General features: G+C 41.3%; 1 protein-coding gene across 1 annotated transcript in view; it reads right to left on the bottom strand.

Annotated features, from left to right (window-relative positions):
• Window positions 1-3344: 3344 nt before the first annotated feature.
• Window positions 3345-19036, bottom strand: part of LOC104448320 (mitogen-activated protein kinase kinase kinase 5-like) — a 78431-nt gene continuing 62739 nt past the window's right edge. Inside the window, 2 exon segments of the mRNA XM_039315430.1 lie at window positions 3345-3777; window positions 3927-4048. Of these exon segments, the coding sequence (XP_039171364.1) occupies window positions 4023-4048 (26 nt within the window). The 3' untranslated portion in view covers window positions 3345-3777; window positions 3927-4022.

The raw sequence follows: 19036 nt of genomic DNA, 5'->3' as shown, positions 1-19036 counted from the left end.
AATTTAGAAAGTTGCATCCTGTGCCTCTGAAGTTGCATTTTGTTCCCATTTTCCCATCAAAATGTGACAAACACGTGAATGTAAACGGGGTGACCATTTGCCCTCATTCAAAATGAGCATTAAACTATATACCTAATACGTAAAGTCACGACCACTAACCCTGAATTGTATTTTAATTTATTTAAAAAGATCATGGGAATCTTTCAAAGAGTGAACTGAAAAGCAGTAACTATGAATATAAAAGTTTAGGGAAAATTATTTGATGCGATGGTTAATTAGAATGAACAGCAAGATTTCTGAACTATTTAAATATATGATTGGTTTTGTGACTTGGCTAATTAGGACAATCGATCATATTCTCCCCTAATTGAATGTGCGACATCTCAGCGAAAGTTGAAAATCAGTATATTTTGACAAGGGAAAACTACTAGAATGTACACTAACAAAGTTTCAAAAGTGCAAAGATCACTTCATATTCTCTCTCAATTTCTGCATTGTCAATTCGCTAAAGAGCTATTTGCCTGAACTTATGCATGTACTTGTTATTTGCTATGCGCATAAAATTATTTAGGAGCAATGTCTAATATGCTAAATTCGTGTTTTCCCAATCACGAGACCGGTTTCATACATAGTTTGGATCCTTAGATCAAAAAAAAAAAAAAAAAAATTATCGCGATAATGATTTAAAGACCGTAATAACTCAATGACTTTAAGTTAAATTACTGTTACGAGTTCAAAGGTTTCAGTCACATCTTCATAAAAATTAACAATCAAATCCGCTGATAATTCGACCCGTTATTATATCCATTCGTTATCTCACAATATTGTGATTGCACTACCCTTTTTAATAAGAGTGCAAGTCTTGTGAAGCAACCTATTACACAACCCGACTCTGAATTTCCTTAGGCGAATTTAAATGGGAATTCTTATGAGAGTTTTGGATGTGGCTCGCTCCGAAGTAAAGTCCTTTCCGTTCCCTCCTTCTGGTTGGCCGAAAGGAGGCCACTTTCAACACGACATTCCTTCGTGTGAAAGAAGGAAATTAGCAGTTTGAAAGCACCAAAAGGAATAGAAAGGGAGAGCTGGAAATGGTCGAATTCTGGGTCAAAAGTGGGTCAAAGAGGACACGGCAGCAGAGAAAATCCAGCACATATTCATAGTTTCTTTTCTTCAATATTTATGACGGAGTCTTGAAAACCAACGAGTTCTTGCCTGAGTTTTTGTTTATCTTTTTCTTGCCATGTTGGTGCAGCTCCTGTTAAACAATATAGTTAGTCAATTGATGACTGAGTTTAGCGAACTTGATGGTCCATGATGGTGCTCAATAATGCTACGCTTTGGAAAACTAAATACCACTTAGGTGCGTTTGTTTGTGTTTACGTTTAAAAATTGTTAGGGAACGAAATAGAAAAAAGTGTTTACGTTTCCGAGGAACAATTTTTGAACAAAAAACGCATTTGGTAAATTTGTTCCGGGAATAAAAAATAAACAAAACACGTTTGGTAAATTTGTATAATTTTTTTTATTTCTTTTATTTTTTAATATTTTTATTCTATTTTTTCTTATTTTTCCTTTTTTCTTTTTCTTTTTCTTTTTTTCTTTTTTTTCTTTTGGCGGTCGCCGCCTCGGCCATGGCCGGCGACCGCCGACGAGGGCTCGGCGGCTCCTCGCCATGGCCGGCGGCCGTGACGAGGCCGGCGGCCTCGCCCGGCCAAGGCGAGGCTCGCCGGCCCTCGGCGAGGTCGAGCCGCGGCCGGGCGAGGCTCGCCCTCGCCGGATCTGGGCGAGATCGAGCTCGCCCGGCCGGCGCGAGTCGGCCTCGGCGAGCCACCGCTGGAGTCGGCGTCGCCCGGCGGTGGCCGGTGAGGCCGAGCCTCGCCGGCCGCCGGGCGAGCTCGGCCTCGCCGGGGGCCGGCGAGCCTCGCCATGGTCAAGGCGGGCCGCCGGCCCTCGTCGGCCGGTCGCCGGCCATGGCGAGGCGCGACCGGCGAAAGAAAAAAAGAAAGAAAATAAGAAGAAGAAAATAAGAAGAAAAAGAAGAAGAAATACAAAAGTGTTTAGATTTGTTTGAAATAAGAAACACAAAATTTATGTTTCTTATTTCTTTTTTTTTGTTCCTGGGAACAAAAGAACAAAAAAAAGAAACGCACCCAAACGCGTTTCTGTTCTTTTTGTTCCCACGAACAAAAAAACACAAAAAGTGTTTAAAAACAGAAAAAGAAACATAAACAAACAGGCCCTTAGTTGTCTTCATTAAGGGTTTGGGCAGAAAACACAAAAAAAAAAAAAAAAAAAAGCCAAGAAAAAGAGCGAGTTGTACCAAAAAAAAAAGAGGGAGAGAGAAGGGACAAAAGGGAAAGGCACCTTATGCCAAGGATGTTGGTTGAAAAATGAGGAAAAGAACAAAAGAAAACGAAAACGAAAAGAGAATCCAATGCAGTCAAGAGTGATAGCTTAGTTTGAGCTATATCCCCGACTTTGCAAAATTCGAGGATTTTTTTTTCTGTCACACTTTACAACATTCATATCATATATTTCCGGTGTACATTAGGGTAGAGGAATCACTTTAATCGTAAAAAAAAATAATAAAAAAAAAGGGAAGCATGTTTACTCTACATTTCATGTTATTTGCACATAAGAGAAAGTTCAATATAAAAATTTGAACAAGTGAAGGTAAATTATATAAATATAAAGCCCATTAAAATCTCGTAAACGAATATCGTGAGATATTCTTAATAATTTTCATCGGCTATTTGCACCTTATAGACACGGGATGCAATATCATTCTAAAAACGTTCCACAAAATGGCAAACAACCTTAAGGGGAAACTACGATAAACTTGCAGCAGCACTTGGAAGCAAAACCATCAAGGGAAGGACCTTCCCCTGCCGCCCTGACAAGAGCATAATCGCAATAATCGACGTCGATTCTCCTTCGGAAGTTGCAAATCTTGGATCATCATGACCATTTACATTCACAAGCAGACCACAATGGCTTGTCTCGATTCACCGGAATTTGGTGACTGTGATGAGGGCCACTCTGGTCGGAGAAATCTCATGTATTTGTTGAGATCAATGACATTGCCGAAGGGAAGAATCAAGAGCCTCCAATGCCCATAACTTAGGTACTTCTCCCTTCACTACCGCAATCCTAAGACATTGCAGGTTTGCTAAACCTGCCAATGTTCCTCCCACCAAACCGACAAAGTATTTGCTTTCAAAATGAGTTTAGGAATTCTGATGCACTATCGCTTTGGTTTTCTTTTTCTTGTTTCTTTTTTGGTTTTTCTTGCTTGTGTTTCTCTGATCTGTTGCTTATTTGGAGCCAAATCAATACCATTCAATTTTGATGAATAAATGTACTTCGTGCAAAATGTTTCTGGTAAGAATGCACTCTACAGTAAAAGGTTTAGATTAAGCAACACTGTCAAATTGCCTAGATCGATATGCCGCCAGTCAGACCATGCAAGAGGAGCATGTGTCCTATTTTGTCGATATATAGGTACTTCATCACATCTATGGACCGTGTGATCCTTTTGGTTTAGTAAATATAGAACTTTACAGGACAACGTCCATTTTGCGACAACGTACGGCACTTGAAATAAGTCAGTCATCTGCAATTTCAAATTTGCAAGAAAGCATGCTCAAGTAGCATGGCAGCAGAAGGCCTCTCCGCAGGCTGTCTTCGAAAGCAGCACTACACAAAATCCTTTCCCTCGGCAGATAACATCTCAGGGATTGCTGGAGAACTTCGCATCACCTTAAATATAACTTGAGCCTGTATTAATGATTCAACCTTAAACAGAAACTCAAGACACAGATCACACACCAAATGGTAATGCGCACGACCCGAACTTCCAATAGGTTGGAAGCGCATTACCTGGAAGGACAAACAGAGAAAATGAAAAAGCAGTGCAGCATACTTACCCACTCATACTCCGAGGAGGTTTCCAAGTAATCATTTTGGTAATAGTACATCTCAAACTCCACATGTTGGCAGCACGATTGAGATCCGTGCTGTAATTATTCACCATCAAGGATTGTATGAGCTGCAGGATATATTATTCCATCATTCCACCACAAAAAAAAAAAAAGAATGTAGCATTAACGTTCACAAAAGCAGAGTACCTCTGGGCCATCTAGTTTAGACTTCCCTTCAAGGAGCGATAAGCTGCTTATCCGGTTAGCTAAGAAATGGTACAGTAATAGTAAAGCTGAAGACTATTTGGTGTGTTCATGGAACACTGGATAAAATAGCAACGTCTTTATAGACATAGATAGATCAGATCGATAACTGAATCAACCACTTTCAACTTATGTTACCTCATTATTGAGAAAAAGACCATGAAGCAATCAACAACATGATCTCAGCAAATGCTTGAGAACTAAAAAGAGAGCAACAATACCTTGGCTACCGTCCAGAATTCCATTCTATGAACCAATACGCTTCTATTTACCCCATGTTAGGAAGGAGGCCTTTCTTTACTCTGACTAAATTCAATCCTTCTTCTGAAATGCAGAGGAGCAGCAAAAACAACACCACAACCTTTCGCCAAAGGTATTGCGTTCTATTCACTAACACTCTTAGAAACTTTTTAGGAACTAGTAGAAAAGGAAAGAACTCTCATTAGGTTTTGGCATCTATTTACAGCAAGAAATCTTTTCTCATTTATGCAACATAGTAACTTTACCCAAAACAATAGGAAAAAAAGTGATGAAAATTACTCAATAACATTTCATCCATCTAATAGATTTTTGCACAGATGAAATGCCACAAACCAATAATGAGAAGTACGCAGTCACCCAAGTTCCCTGACTTCACATTAGAATGCACCACAGATTAGCAACGAATTTCTACAAGATCTCAGTAGTCTTGCAGTGAAGAGGTGGAAACTCACATGTTTAGCAATCCCAAAGTCAGCAAGTTTGAATATCCCAGATGCATCCACAAATAAATTAACTCCCCTTAAATCCATGCGCAAGCCCAAGAGTTTTAACAGGTGTGGAGGCACAAAGAAGGTCCAATCGTTCTTATTAAATATGCAAGTCATCTCATGATGCTTGATCAATGGTTTAGAATTTAAGTTGTTAACATGCAGGTAAGCCAATCCAGTCACAATATGGCGGGTAAAAGTGTGGACAGCCAATTCAGTTAGGGTCTCAAGATGCTCCTGGGTACACTTGTCTATCAAACCGTGATGTGCATATTCTAGATATATGCTAAACCGATCCTCAACCTGAGTATGTATGAATATTTGAAATTTTGGCGAGTCAAATTATGAATGCCCGTTGAGCTAGGAAAGATGCCGTGGAAAATAGACTAACAATTTTACTGCCATAATATTGCAGAATGTTCGGATGTCTAAGCTGGCTAAGTAACTGAATTTCCTCTAGTAGCAAAGCAATCAATTACCTGGAAATGATCAAAGAAAGTTTCCCCAGCATATTTAGATCTAATAAAGAATAGATTGGATCCCAGAGTATAACAAAAATATCACTTGCTTTAACTGCCTAATGCACTAAGCTGAATTTGGATCATTAGGCAATAGCTCAAACTCCTTCGATGCACATAGATATCTGGCTTCTCTATCAATTAATATGTCAAAGTTCAGCCGACTGGATATCTAAAAAAATGGAACATGTTTAAGTTTCCCAGAGCTAATTTATTGGTTGCTTGCAATGTAAACACTTCCGAAAGTGCCACGGCCATTAAGCTGGCATCTTTGCCATGGACTTGCTAGTGGTAACTGCTCTGATCTTTCAGCAACTTGAGCTGAAGCTTTAGGGTTCTCCATCCATCCACGACTTCAAGGCATTGAAAGTGGGGCGATAGCTGTGCAATTCTTTCTCCTTCGTCTTCTTACATCTTAACTCAAAGTGGGGCTGAGGCGAATTTTCACAAAATGGATGAAAATAAAACTTCCCAGCCTACATTTCCAGATATGATACAACTACTAAGCAGATCAAGTATTCTATACTCAGATAGTTTAATGTCTAAACAAGTTTAATCAGGGTCATGTTGCTCTGATCCAAGAGTGAAGCAGCATATGTGGCACAACATTGTCGATCGACAAGTCATAGCAATATCATATTTGAAATCATTTCTAAACACAAGCATATTAAAGGTAGTGCTGCCCCAAATTCTCTTTTTCTTAGAAGGCTAATATTCCCGGAAGATCAATCCATAATAATAAATTGTCCTTTCGGCTATAAGACAAGATTGGAAACAAACTCTGCTAGTCCCTTGGCTTCCCAAATCTTCAGATCCGTCATTTTTTTTTACTAACCTGAAATATCGACCAGATTTACTCATTTCCAGTAGTCAATAAAACATGCGACTGCGTTCCAAATACACAAAGCATGGCCAAACGAAAAAGTCGATTCATATGGCAACTTAAGTGGAGTTTGCAGGAAAGCATGGTCGAGCAGCAGGGCTTTCTTCAAGAGCAGAGTCACGGGAGATCCTTTCCCTTGGCGGACAGTACTGCAAAAGGCCACTGTTAGAGCTGCATGACTATATAGATAGAAAAGCTACATGGTCTTTTTTCTCAATAATGAGACTAAGAGGTGCAGCTGGCAGGTCGTTGTGAAGCGTTCGCGTCGATGTCTCATCTGATTTGATGTGCGTTCATATCCAAATACTTGGCTTCTCATGTGAATCGAAACCCTAACTTCCATCCTTCCTTGAATTATTATTCAGATAGAAGTGGACTAGTCGAGCAAGATGATTAGATCGTGTCGATAATGACGCCAAAGAACCCCAAAGCGTTCTTGATGCGGACAAGGCTAATACGAGATGCTTCTTTAAATTTCGAATCAAAATCTTTGGTATATGCCATATGATTCGAGAGATGATACTATATATATCATAATATTACTAAAAAATCTCTCAAAAAGATTAATAAAGTGATCCGGTGCTTAATTTAAATGAGGCAAATATTATTATCAATCATGACAACTTTCGTTTTGAGTAACGTTAGGAGTCTTAATTGATATACAGAGGTCGGTGGTCCCAATGTCAACAAACGATGGTACAAATGCGATTGAACAAAGCAAGAAAAGTCCAAACACATGGCCCGGACCATTTGCTCTGTCGACTTCAGCGCAATGAAGTTGCATGTGGGTGGAGGCTCTCTCCTTACAAACCCCGTCTTTTCTTGGCTCAGCAAAAACAAATCTCGAGCTTTCTTCTCGCGCGATTGATGGAAATTCCTTCCCATCACAGTTGGGAAAAATATTAGCCCGTCTTAGTTTTTTTTTTTTTTTTCAAAGGTCAAGAGCAGCATATAAATATAAATATATATGTGTGTGTATAGATATAGATGGTGAATTGATTTTGTGCATGGGCATTGATGTAATTCAGTGAGGCTAGTTGGGCCTTTGAGGGGGCCATGGTTGAATGACTTAGCGTGGGCAATGCCCAAACAAAAAGACAGATATCAACTTGCAAAGATGAAGAAGGTAGAAGAACAATTTATTATCTGCAAATTTTTCTGTCCCCATCGGCTTAATGAGAAGCGAGTTGCAGTCTTCTTGTTCCTATTGGAATCGTTCCAATTCAAGATCGGCTGCTACCTCATCAAGTGTTTCGTACCTGAGGACAAGAAAACCATATGCATGCACATACGAAGAATGCGCTATGCTGAAGTTTTTGAAATTGATTTGATAAGCGATGTGATATTCTATAAGCATCTAAACAAGGGAGTCAAATCAATCATCAATAGATATCATGCCATTTAGTCTTCATTTATTTTGTAAAAAATAAATAATTTAAAAAATATTTTCCTAAAAATGATCATTTCAAATATTTAATTTTTTTTGGTCGAAAATAGCATACCCTACTTTCATTAAACACATCGAGCTTTACAAGATAAGTTGGAGTCATAACATAATATAGACATCAAAGGGGCAGGTGGTTCGCGCTGCCAATTGGAAGGGAGGGTTTTTTTGCGGAATGCCTTTGCTACCTAATCGACTGCTTGATTTGCTTCTCTCGGACAAAAGGATACTGTTGTTGAAGGTAACTGGGCCAGGATGTTTTTGCACTCCTGTACCTGAAGTTGGATAGCCCAAGACGCTTCCTCGCGGCCCAAGATGAAGTCAACTAGCTTTCAACTATCACTTTCGCAGGTAAGTCTTCGGTTCAGTTCTTGAGTTTGCCCCCACATGCATCATCTTCCACTCTTCCAGCATCTTCAACCCGTGAAACAGGGCTAGGGTTTCCGCCTGCAAAGGGGAGGCCGTGTGAACCTCTTTGGCGAACCCGTCGATCACACTTCCGTTGGAGTCGTGAAGAAGACCAGCAACCGAGCTGGCTGAATCGGTGTCTATCCACGAGCCGTCGACATTCAATTTCAGATCTGGCGTTTGTAGTGCTTTCCAGTTACGGGTGAGTGTTCGTTGTCCTTCAATCTTGAGGAGTTCCTCGGTATCCATCTCCGAGAGGCACTGTTTTGTGCTAGGGCTATGTCGACTAGTGCTTGAGGTTGGCTGTGGGTCTTCCGGAAGATGAAGTTGTTTCAATTTTTTTAGATTTGCCAAAGGACCTCGACAACCAGTTCCGGATCTGAGGCTTGCGTCTTGGCTAGGAGGTATTCCACCACCCGTTTGTCCATTCTAGTAGCCGAGGTTGTGATGTGGCTTATGTTTAGCCAGGGGTTTGACCAGATTTTCTGGACTTGTTTGCGGTGAAGGAATATGTGCTTGACGATCTCGGGGTATTTGGAACAGAGGAGACATAACGGGTCGGTAAAATTTTCCTCTCGTGTAGCTTTTCTTTGGTTGGTAAAGTGTCTTGACAAAGACTCCATAAAAATATTCTCAGTTTAGGGGGGATTGACATATGCCATAGTTTTGTCCATAGGCTACGAGGGGCTGGTAGGAGGAGGAGGCCCTGCTTCGGTCCTGCAGTAAGGAAGCATCAATGACCCTGTTATAGCCACTCTTTACTGTGTATTGTCCGCTATGGTTGCTTGTCCAGATCAATTTGTCAGCTTTCTGTTGATGCATGATAGGAATAGCAAGAATCTCATTGATTGTCTTCTGTTCGAATAATTGGTTTAACATGGGCTCATTCCACTCTTTCCTTTCTTGATCGATTAAATCAGCCACTAGATGAGGGTCGTCTCTGTTTTCTGGTCCCCCAAGAATTCCTTGTGATAGCCAATGATCTTAACGGATATGAATGGATTTCCCGTCACCCACAATCCACTTTAAATCTGGTAGTATAGCATCTCGTCCCATAAGAACACTTTGCCAGCCCCAAGAAGGGCGGGGTCCTCTGTTTGCTTTCCAAAGGTCTCCTTGAGGAAAGTATAGTCCTTTCGGTAGTTGGCTCCATAAGGCTGAGGGGGATTGGGACAGTCGCCAGGCCTGTTTTCCCAACATAGCTACATTAAAGGAAATTAAATCTTTAAAACCTAACCCTCCTCGATCTTTTCTGCTTTTTAGAGTCTCCCAGTTTTTCCAATGCATGCTGTTCTTTGCATCGTTTTGCCTCCACCATAATGCTGCAATTCATTTCTCAATTGCTCTGCAAATAGATACAAGGATCTTGAAGATGGACATGGTGTATTGCAGCAAGGCTTGCACCACTGTTTTGACCATAATCTCTTTCCCAGCTTTCGACAGGTATTTTTCTTTCCACCCTGCCAATTTCATATTTACTCTTGCCAAAATCCATGCGAACATGTCTTTTTTAGTTTTTCCCCAGTCTGATGGTAGCCCTAGGTATTTCCCTGTTCTATCAATAGTTGGCACTCGCATTGCATGAGTCATATTCCTTTTTAGATCCTGTGGACAGCCATTGCTGAAGAACATTCTTGACTTGTTTAAGTTAATTGCTTGGCCCGTCACATAACAGTATTGATTTAGTATAGCTGCCAAGCTCTAGCATTCTCGAACTGACCCATCCATAAAGAAAATGGCGTCATCAGCATACAATAGATGGGTTAGGGTGGGGCAATACCTGTTTAGCTTTATCCCTTTAATGCTGCCATCTACCAGGGCATTGTGTATCATCCATGAGAGTACATTTGCCATCACAATAAACAAGTACGGGGATAGGAGGTTGCCTTGTCGTATACCACGTGTAGGCCGAAAAACTCTGTTTGCTCTCCTTTAACTTTCACATTTAGGGAGGCTGAAGTAACGCATTGCATAATCAAATTAACCCATTGATCTGAAAATCCCATCTTCAACATACTCATACTCAGAAAGTCCCACTCCACTCTATCGTATACTTTTTGCATGTCAAGTTTCAAAATGGCCTGGAATTTTCGTTTCCTCTTTTTGATCCTCATTTGATGCAGCATTTCTTGAACAATGATAATGTTGTCTTAGATTTGACGTTCATGTACAAAAGCACTTTGTTCTTGTGAAATGATCTGTGGTAGCCACTGTTTCAAGCGATTGGCCAAGATCTTTGAGATGATTTTGTAGTTGAAATTGCATAGGCTGATTGGTCGATATTGGCTGATATGTTCTGGATTTTTAATTTTTGGTATGAGGACAATGAAAGTTTGGTTAAGAGTGGAATCAAACTAACCTGACTAAAAGAATTGCTGGACCATATTCATGACTTCCGATTTACTTTCTTCCCAAAAATGCTGATAGAATTGCCCACTTAGACCATCCGGTCCTGGGGCCTTTAGGGAACCAAGCTAGAAGACAGCTTCTTTGACCTCCTCCTCAGTAATATCAGCTATCAAGAACTGATTGATCTCCATTGTTACTATTTTTGGGCAGTGATTTAAGATGGGCTGAAGGTTCCTTGGACCCGCTGATTGATAGAGAGCTCGGAAGTAAGCCGTGACGTGCTGCTTAATTGCGTTGGGATCCCCGGGTCCAAAGTGCTGTTCATCAATCTTTAGCATGGTAAGTCTATTCCTTTGTCTCCTCTGGATTGTAGTTGCATGGAAAAACTTCGTATTTTTATCACCCCATTTAAGCCATGTGATACGGGAACGTAATCCCTAATACATCTCCTCTTGCCTCCATAGATGATCAATTTTCGCCTTGATCAACTGAATTTCTGCTTTAGTGGATGTTGTAGGGTGGCAGTTTGTGATCTCCATAAGGTGCTGCTTGAGCTCTTTAATTTGAATAGAAGCATTGGAAAACTTTTTTTTGCTCCATTCCAGTAGCTCCTTTGTTACTTGCTGGAGTTTTTATGGTAAGCTTCTACTTTCGAGATGGGGTTTAGCCCAAGCTTTTTTTTGACTATATCTCTACAATCCTCCTCATCTAACCAGTAAGTTTCGAATTTGAATTCCTTTTTCCTTTTGCCGGGACCAGGATATAAAGAGAGGAGGAGGGGACTGTGGTCTGACCTTACAGCTGGTAAAGCATAGATTTCAGCAGACGGGAAGGTAATGCGCCATTCCATTGTGCAAACTCCTCTGTCTAAACGCTGTTTTACTAAATCTGCCCCTTCTCTGTTGTTAGACCATGTAAACATACATCATTTGCTGTCAATCTCCATAAGTGAGCAATCATTAAGCATGTCTCTAAAAGCTGTCATACGATAGTAATCAGTCTCCCGTTTGCCTTCCTTCTCCCAGGTATAGAGGGTGTTGTTAAAATCGCCCATACAAAGCCACGGTAAGCGATTAGCTGCATGAAAACCTCTTAATTGTTGCCATAGTTGAAGTCGATCTTGGTAGCTTGTTGGAGCATGAAGGAATGTTATCCTCATTAATTTGCCACTTCGGGGGTCATCACATTCCATATCAATAAAATAGTTTGAACCGCACACTTTCACTGAATCTCTTCATTCCACAGGAGCGCGAGTCCACCTGCAATACTTGTTGGCTATACCAAATAAGATTGCTTAAAGTTAAGTCTCTTTCTTACTTTTTCCACCATAACTTCTTTATTTTTAGTTTCCATCAAGAACACCATAATGGGCCTTTCCAGAGCCACTAAGGCTCTAAGCTCAGGGAACGTCGGGGTTGCCCGGCCCACGGGTTCCGGCTCGAATTCTCATGATGTCACTTTGGTGGCTTATTAGGGCTAGCCACCAAAGCCCAATCATTCCCCTCTGTCATCATCGAATTGGAGTATCTAGCAACTCCATGTCTTCTAACAGTTGCACCCTTAAATCCTCGTTCTTCTTCTGCTTTTTGGCTTGAGTAAGCTTGGCCCCTTTCTAGTGGAACCCCTGTGTCATGGCATTCGCTTCATTTGAGTCTAATAAATATAAGGGCTGCTTTCCTTTGGCTGACTTGTCTGCTGCTCTGTTTTCATCTTTTGATGGATTTTCTGCCCTTTTTTTGCTTCGATTAGCTCCAGCTGTAACTCCAGGGCCTCCCACATTCTCAAGGTTAGACTGAAGAGGAGTTTCAGGTATGTACTCCTCAGTCTCTGGGATTGGTATGACTATTCCATAGGATGCTTCCTAGTGTGGACTTTTCTCTCTTGCCTCTGCTTTGAGCCACGATCCAAATTTCCCCACTTTGTTTGCTGCCCATTCTGACTGTTCGTAGGGTATCTCTTCGCAGCTTGGCAGCGTAATGCCCCATCCTACCGCAGGAATAGCAGAAATGGGGGAGGCATTCGTACTTGAATTCAACCCACATCTTTTTGGCACCCATCTGCACTAGTGTCCCAGTTTTCAAGGGGGCTGATAAGTCTAATTCAACACGTACTTTCCCAGGTTTAGTGAAGGAATTGCCTTGTGATTCTAGCTGAATTTCCTTTACTTTGCCTATTTTGCCAGCCACATCAGCATAAACTTCCTCTAGAATCCAGCCCGGAGGCAAACCAAGAATGTGAACCAAGAAGTCGTAACTGGAGAAATCATAGTAATGTTCGGAAATATCAGGTACACACTGCTTCAACACCAGTAAGTTACTTGAAAAGGACCAGGGACCCGTGTTTAGCACTCTCTCTTTGTCTTCATCTAATTCAAACATGAAGGAGAAAAACCCAAGTTCTTTTTGGGTGATGAGAACCGTGTTGATTTTCCGTGGCCTTCTTCATTGTTGTACGAAAGCTTGAAAGTTAACATTCGGGCGCGATAGCGGTTTCCCAAATAGGGTATGTTGACACTCTGTGATTTTATCAGTGGGGACTTCCTCCCTTACGGTAACGACATCTTTTTCGGACCATAAGTGACCCAGACTCCTACACAGAGCTGCAACACGAAGCTGATTTTCTTCCTCATTCTCCATTGTTCAACTTATTTTGCAGGATCTTAGCACAGGGGTTTCGTACCTGGTTTGGAGGAGAACGTTGTTCGTGATTGAAGGGAGCTCGGGGCAAGGTCTTGGATGATCACTCGCTGTGGAAATCAACTCACTGTTTCTTCCAACATCCGAGAAACGAGCGCAGATCGAAGATGAGGAGAACAGACGGTGCTATTCATCGTTTAGGGTTTTGTTGGGTTTTGATCTCTGGGGCTTGCGGTTTAGGGTGGCTGAGGGGTCATATGGTATGGGTTTTCGATGGGGTCTTCACAAATGGAAGAGAAGAGTTAGGGTTTTTGGGATTAGGGTTTGGGGAAGCTATCACCGATTGGGGATAGAGAAGGACTCCATGGAAGGAGAGAGAGCTCTACCAGCGTAGAGTATTCGCTTTTTTCAAATATTTAATTGACAAACAGATTTTTATTACCGACAATAATCTATATCCACAACACATGGAAAGGAGATTGGATTTTATAGATAATTCTTCTTACAGTGAAATTGAGAGTACAATTTACGCAATTTCTCTTTTATCTTATGAAATTGTGAGATTTTTGAGATCACTACCAACTATTTTAATAGCTTAAACTATCAAATGAAGATGCGGTTTAATATTTAAAAGTTCTAACACTCCCCTCACGAGTAAACTTGATTCTGGCCTAAGTTTAAAGATATGAATTCAGAATCTCTTACTTTGCTACTATATGAGAAATTGTAAGACCACCAATAGCTATTTTAAAAATAAGTACCAAGCAAATTACTCTTGTCTTTGTCCCTTCTTCACATTATCGCGACGATATTAACTAAAAGTCTTGCCTCTCCCCCTCTCTAAGTTTCATCCTTTTTTCCGTCTCTTCGACTGTTGAAAACTCTACCAAACAGCTCCTTACCGACCCCCCCAGAAAAAAAGAAAAGAAAAGAAAAGAGCTAAAGAAATTAATTGCAAGTTGGAGGATTTAATGGCACAAAATGACAAAGCAAAACCGTATCTAAATACAAGATTTGCGTTTATGGGATTGGTTCTTATTTTTTTCTAGCGCCACCCACCACGTGTCATCTTTCCATGGAGGTTGAATATGACATCCCGAAAATTCGACCCGTTTCGATAAAGTAAAATGGGCTTTTCGTCGACGTGCCTATAGTCCTTTTTCTCTAAGCTGATCACTCACGAGTTAACTAACCCATTGAGTGAAGCCGTTAAGGGATGTATCTACGGTAAAAATCCCTAAAAGCTACTTAATTTGTTGGATTGGACTAAAATCGCGTCTGATCGATTTTAATCACGAATTAAACTCGAATTCGGAATCGAATATTAAGCGTGTCATAATTCTTTTTTTTAGGACCTCGTTTCATCGTTCGTCAATTTATTGACGAGTCCGAAATTTCGAGAAAGAAATTATCGGAAGGAAAATTGAAGACCGGAAGAAATTAAAAAAAGAAAAGGAAAATAATAGGAGTAATTGGAATAGTAAGATTGTTTTTACTATTTAATTACTTTTTATTTTCTTTTTCTCTCCCTATCTTTTTCTCTCTCTCTCTCTCTCTCCTCTCCCCTCCCCCTTCGTACAAGCACCCCCACCCCAAGCCAATTTGAAATTGGCTTCTCTTCTTTTTGTCTCTTTTACTTTTTTGACTGGTCAAACTCTATCTCTTCTCTCTTCTCTCTCTCTCTCTCTTCTTTCCCCACCCACGTGACTGAGCTTCTCCTTCTTCTTTCTTCTTCGTGTGAAACTAGTAAAGAGGGAAGCGGAAGAAGCCGAGACAACCGCAGCTTGCCGGAGACCGAACCTCGTTGCCGCCCGCGCACCGCCCGTCGCCGCCGACCCGCAGCTCGGCGTTGTCCGCTCGTGCGCTGCCGCTTGCCATTGTCCGTCGTTCGCGCCGTCCCCGCGCGACCTCCGCCCGGCCGCCATCCCGACCTCCCCGGCGTCCCCCTCACCCTTCGCCGGCCTCCCCTCGCCGTTTTGGCCATCGGAATAGCTCCGGCAAGCCAAGGGCAGTGACCCACGAGTGGGTTTTCCAGCCCCCTTCGGGCTCGTTTTGGGCCGTTTCCGGGCCTCGAACCCGAGCCATGCTTTGGGAGTCTCTTGTTTTGGGCCGTTTCCAGGCCTCGAACCCGAGCCGTGCTTTGGGGAGTCTCATTCCCCATGCCGTGCCCGTCGATTTGATCCGGGTTGCGCGCGATTCCGGTGAGTAATCTCACTAATCCTTGTTTAGCGAGCTAATGATACTTAGTGGTTGTTTAGTTTTATTTAATTAGGCTTAGGTGGTTAGATTATTGTTTATTGTTTGGGCTTTAATTGAGGTCTATCAATTCAGATGGACATTAATTGAGGTCCATCAATTCAGATGTGATGGCCACTCAGCCATTCCAAGAATCAAAATACATATGTTTGGAGTGCCAATGGTGACGCGTGAGATCAGAAGATGCAGTCAAATCCCTGCACATATTAGAGAGGCGTTCCGACAACAATTTGGAATAGTTGATCCTGAAGCAGCTCCTGTATTACCCATTATTAATCAATCTGTAGTACCCATTGTCAATCAATCAGCTCCTCTAGTACCCATTGTCAATCAACCGGCTCATGGAGCTGTGTATCCAGGTGTACCTGAGAATGATTTAAACGTTGATGATATCAACTTTCAAGATCAAGACTTTGAAGATTACTTTGATTATGCTGCTCTCGCGAAGCATGTTCCACTTGAAGGGGAAATAGATTGGGGCGCTCTTGCAGAAGATGAGGCTGACAGACAATGAGGGGATCTTAATGAACAAGAAGAACAGCCAGGGCAGGATCAGGGAATTCCCCTTCAGGGCATTTAGCAGGGAATTCCACTTGAAGGGGAAATAGACTAGGGCGCTCTTGTAGGAGATGAGGCTAACGGATAAGGAGGGGATCTTAATGGACAAGAAGAATAGCCAGGGCAGGATCAGGGAATTCCTCTTCAGGGCATTCAACAGGGAATTCCCCTTCAGGGCATTCAGCAAGGAGGAATTATAGTACTCTGAGATATGACAGAAGCCGTCGTCAATGCAGTGAGAACTGATATGAATACGCTGATGTCGAATTATAATGGTGAAGTGGTGCGGCAGCTAAAGGGAAAATGAAGATGAAGCATATGGGCAGAAGAAGGGAGGCAGTCGGCTAAGGCAAAGGGGGATGCGCAAGAGGGGAAGAGAGAGGGAAAGGGAGGGAAATTAAATCAAATGAAGGGCCAATTAGAATCTTAGGGAAATATCTAAATAATGATGAGGTATGCCCTAAAGTCTTCAGCCCACATCAGTCAAAGGCTTCTTTAATGGCCATTTTTCCTTCATTTCTTCACAAACAAAGTAATTTGGGCAGCCAAATAAGCCCTCCAAGCATCAGGCGACTACTAGACCCACGGACGGTGATGTGGTTAGGCGAGTGTTGGTCGATTAGAGTTGGAGCAGCTGTACTGATGATGGTGAAGTGGTGTGGCAACTGAAGGGAAAATGAAGATGAAGCGGATGGGCAAAAGAAGGGAGGCAGTCGGCTGAGGCAAGGGGGATGTGCAAGAGGGGAGGAGAGAGGGAAAGAGAGGGAAATTAAGTCAAATGAAGGGCCAATTAGAATCTTAGGGAAATATCTAAATAATGATGAGGTATGCCCCAAAGTCTTCAGCCCACATTAGTCAAGGGCTCCTCCAATGGCCATTTTTCTTTCATTTCTTTACAAACAAAGTAATTTGAGCAGCCAAATAAGCCCTCCAAGTAGCAGGCAACTACTGGACAGGCGAGCGGTGATGTGGTTGGGCGAGTGCTGGTTAACTAGAGCTAGAGCGGCTATGCTGATGATGGTGAAGTGGTGTGGTAGTTGAAGGGAAAATGAAGATGAAGCAGATGGGCAAAAGAAGGGAGGCAGTTGGCTGAGGCAAGAGGGGAGGAGAGAGGGAAAGGGAGAGAAATTAAGTCAAATGAAGGGCCAATTAGAATCCTAGGCAAATATCTAAATAATGATGAGGTATGCCCTAAAGTCTTCAGCCCACATTAGTCAAGGGCTCCTCCAATGGCCATTTTTCTTTCATTTCTTCACAAAAAAAAGTAATTTGAGAACCAAATAAGCCCTCCAAATAGCCCATCCGAATTTCCTTTGTTTTTTCGTTTTATCTGAAATTGATTTTTCCGCAAAATTCCAGACTCGACAAAAATTCTCCGAAAGATGAGACGATGTTCTAAAAATGAATCGTGACACGCTTGAACATTTGATTCCCGAAACCGAATTCAATTTCGTGGTTAAAATCAACCGAATGCAATTTTAGTACAACCTAACCTATCGGGTAGCTTTTAGAGATTTTAGTGTGTTCGACCCGTGATCGATAATTTTCGATCCACATTTGTGCATCTCCGACTCGTAAACAACTCTCGGTTGTCGTAAAAATCGCAAGGTTTCAATTACATGTCCCGAATATAATTTCGATAGAAAATTGGGTTAATGCCGTTCGACGCGAATTTCGCAATCAGGTGGAATCACCCGCAATTCAATTATGTGTTACCGTTGAATCGATCTATATCTGATCACTAATAGATTATAATGGTGTCGTATTGACCTTTATCGATTATTATGGTCGAGCAGTCGATTTCTAATCGAATTCTCGAGTCTGTCACGTTTATATCTTTTAATGGCTTTACCTAATAGATTAGTTAACTCGTGAGGAGCCAACTTAGAGTAAAATGACCATAGGCACATCGACGAAACAACCATTTCACATTATCGAGACGGGGTTGAATTTTCATGATGTCACACTTCAGGCTTTTAACACGGGATATCCTTTAGTATGTGATCTGATGATTTTATTCTTTTTCACTATGTTCTTCCTTTGCTAAATCAATTCCATAGCAATCATCTTCGTTGGAGTTTCGACTATTATGAGACGCATTGCTTTGGTCTTCTTCTACTTTTGAAATGATTTGTTTCATTATGTTGAAGCAATTTTTTGCCGTTTGGAAAACTGCCAATGTTATTGTTGCAACAGAATTTTGTTGAAAAAAATGTTGCGTTTAGGACTTAAGATGCTATAATATGAGTTTTTCTATCATTTAGCCAGTTTGCGACACTGTTCAAAAACTTGGTCAAAGAATTTAAACCAACCCACACATTTAATCTTGTATCTTCCAACTAAATTTAGAATATTGGGGTTTTATGAAGAACTTTTATAATCAAAGTCCTAAATTGATATCTAGGAGACTCAGAAGTATATGAAAGAATGCATGAGACATGGGAAACGTGCCTCATGGGGTGATGGTATGAAGTGATTTGAGAATATATTGTAATTAGGTCTAACAAGAGGGTGTAGTATTTCCATTGTTGGACCAAAATGTTCCCACCATTTATTAAACTAGTTTGGTCATTGAAAGGGGTCAAAGTCTGTCTCAAAATATAGAAAATAGTGTGTTTTTTTTCATTGGTGTTTTGCCTAAAGAAGGTATTCCACCAAGCTTGTTTGTAATCAAAATTTATGAAAATAGGTCGATATGGTAATGGTTGGGTGTCGAATTTGATTAGAAGGATGGATTATTTGGCATATGATGTGTGTGTATATCTAGTGATTTTAATCCCCTATATAGAGGCAAGGTTCCTAGCATGAGGACTAAAAGAATAAACTTGAAATCACTAAAGACTTTCAATGTTATAATAGGTTCTAGTCAACACCATATTTCCATTGGAAATTTATAATAACCCATCCTTCTCCACCGTCCTTAACACACCACATAGTGTAAAATTTTATTCTATCAACGATTCTCATATCACCTTGATTGGAATCACAATTGTGACTCCCCAATCTAAATACTCAAGAAAAGAGGTTGCTAATGTCATGGTCATGAGGTCC

The sequence above is a fragment of the Eucalyptus grandis genome, chromosome 6 (genome assembly GCF_016545825.1).
Source record: "Eucalyptus grandis isolate ANBG69807.140 chromosome 6, ASM1654582v1, whole genome shotgun sequence".
Classification (NCBI taxonomy): Eukaryota; Viridiplantae; Streptophyta; class Magnoliopsida; order Myrtales; family Myrtaceae; genus Eucalyptus; species Eucalyptus grandis.
This window is presented reverse-complemented; position numbering and strand designations above follow the sequence as displayed.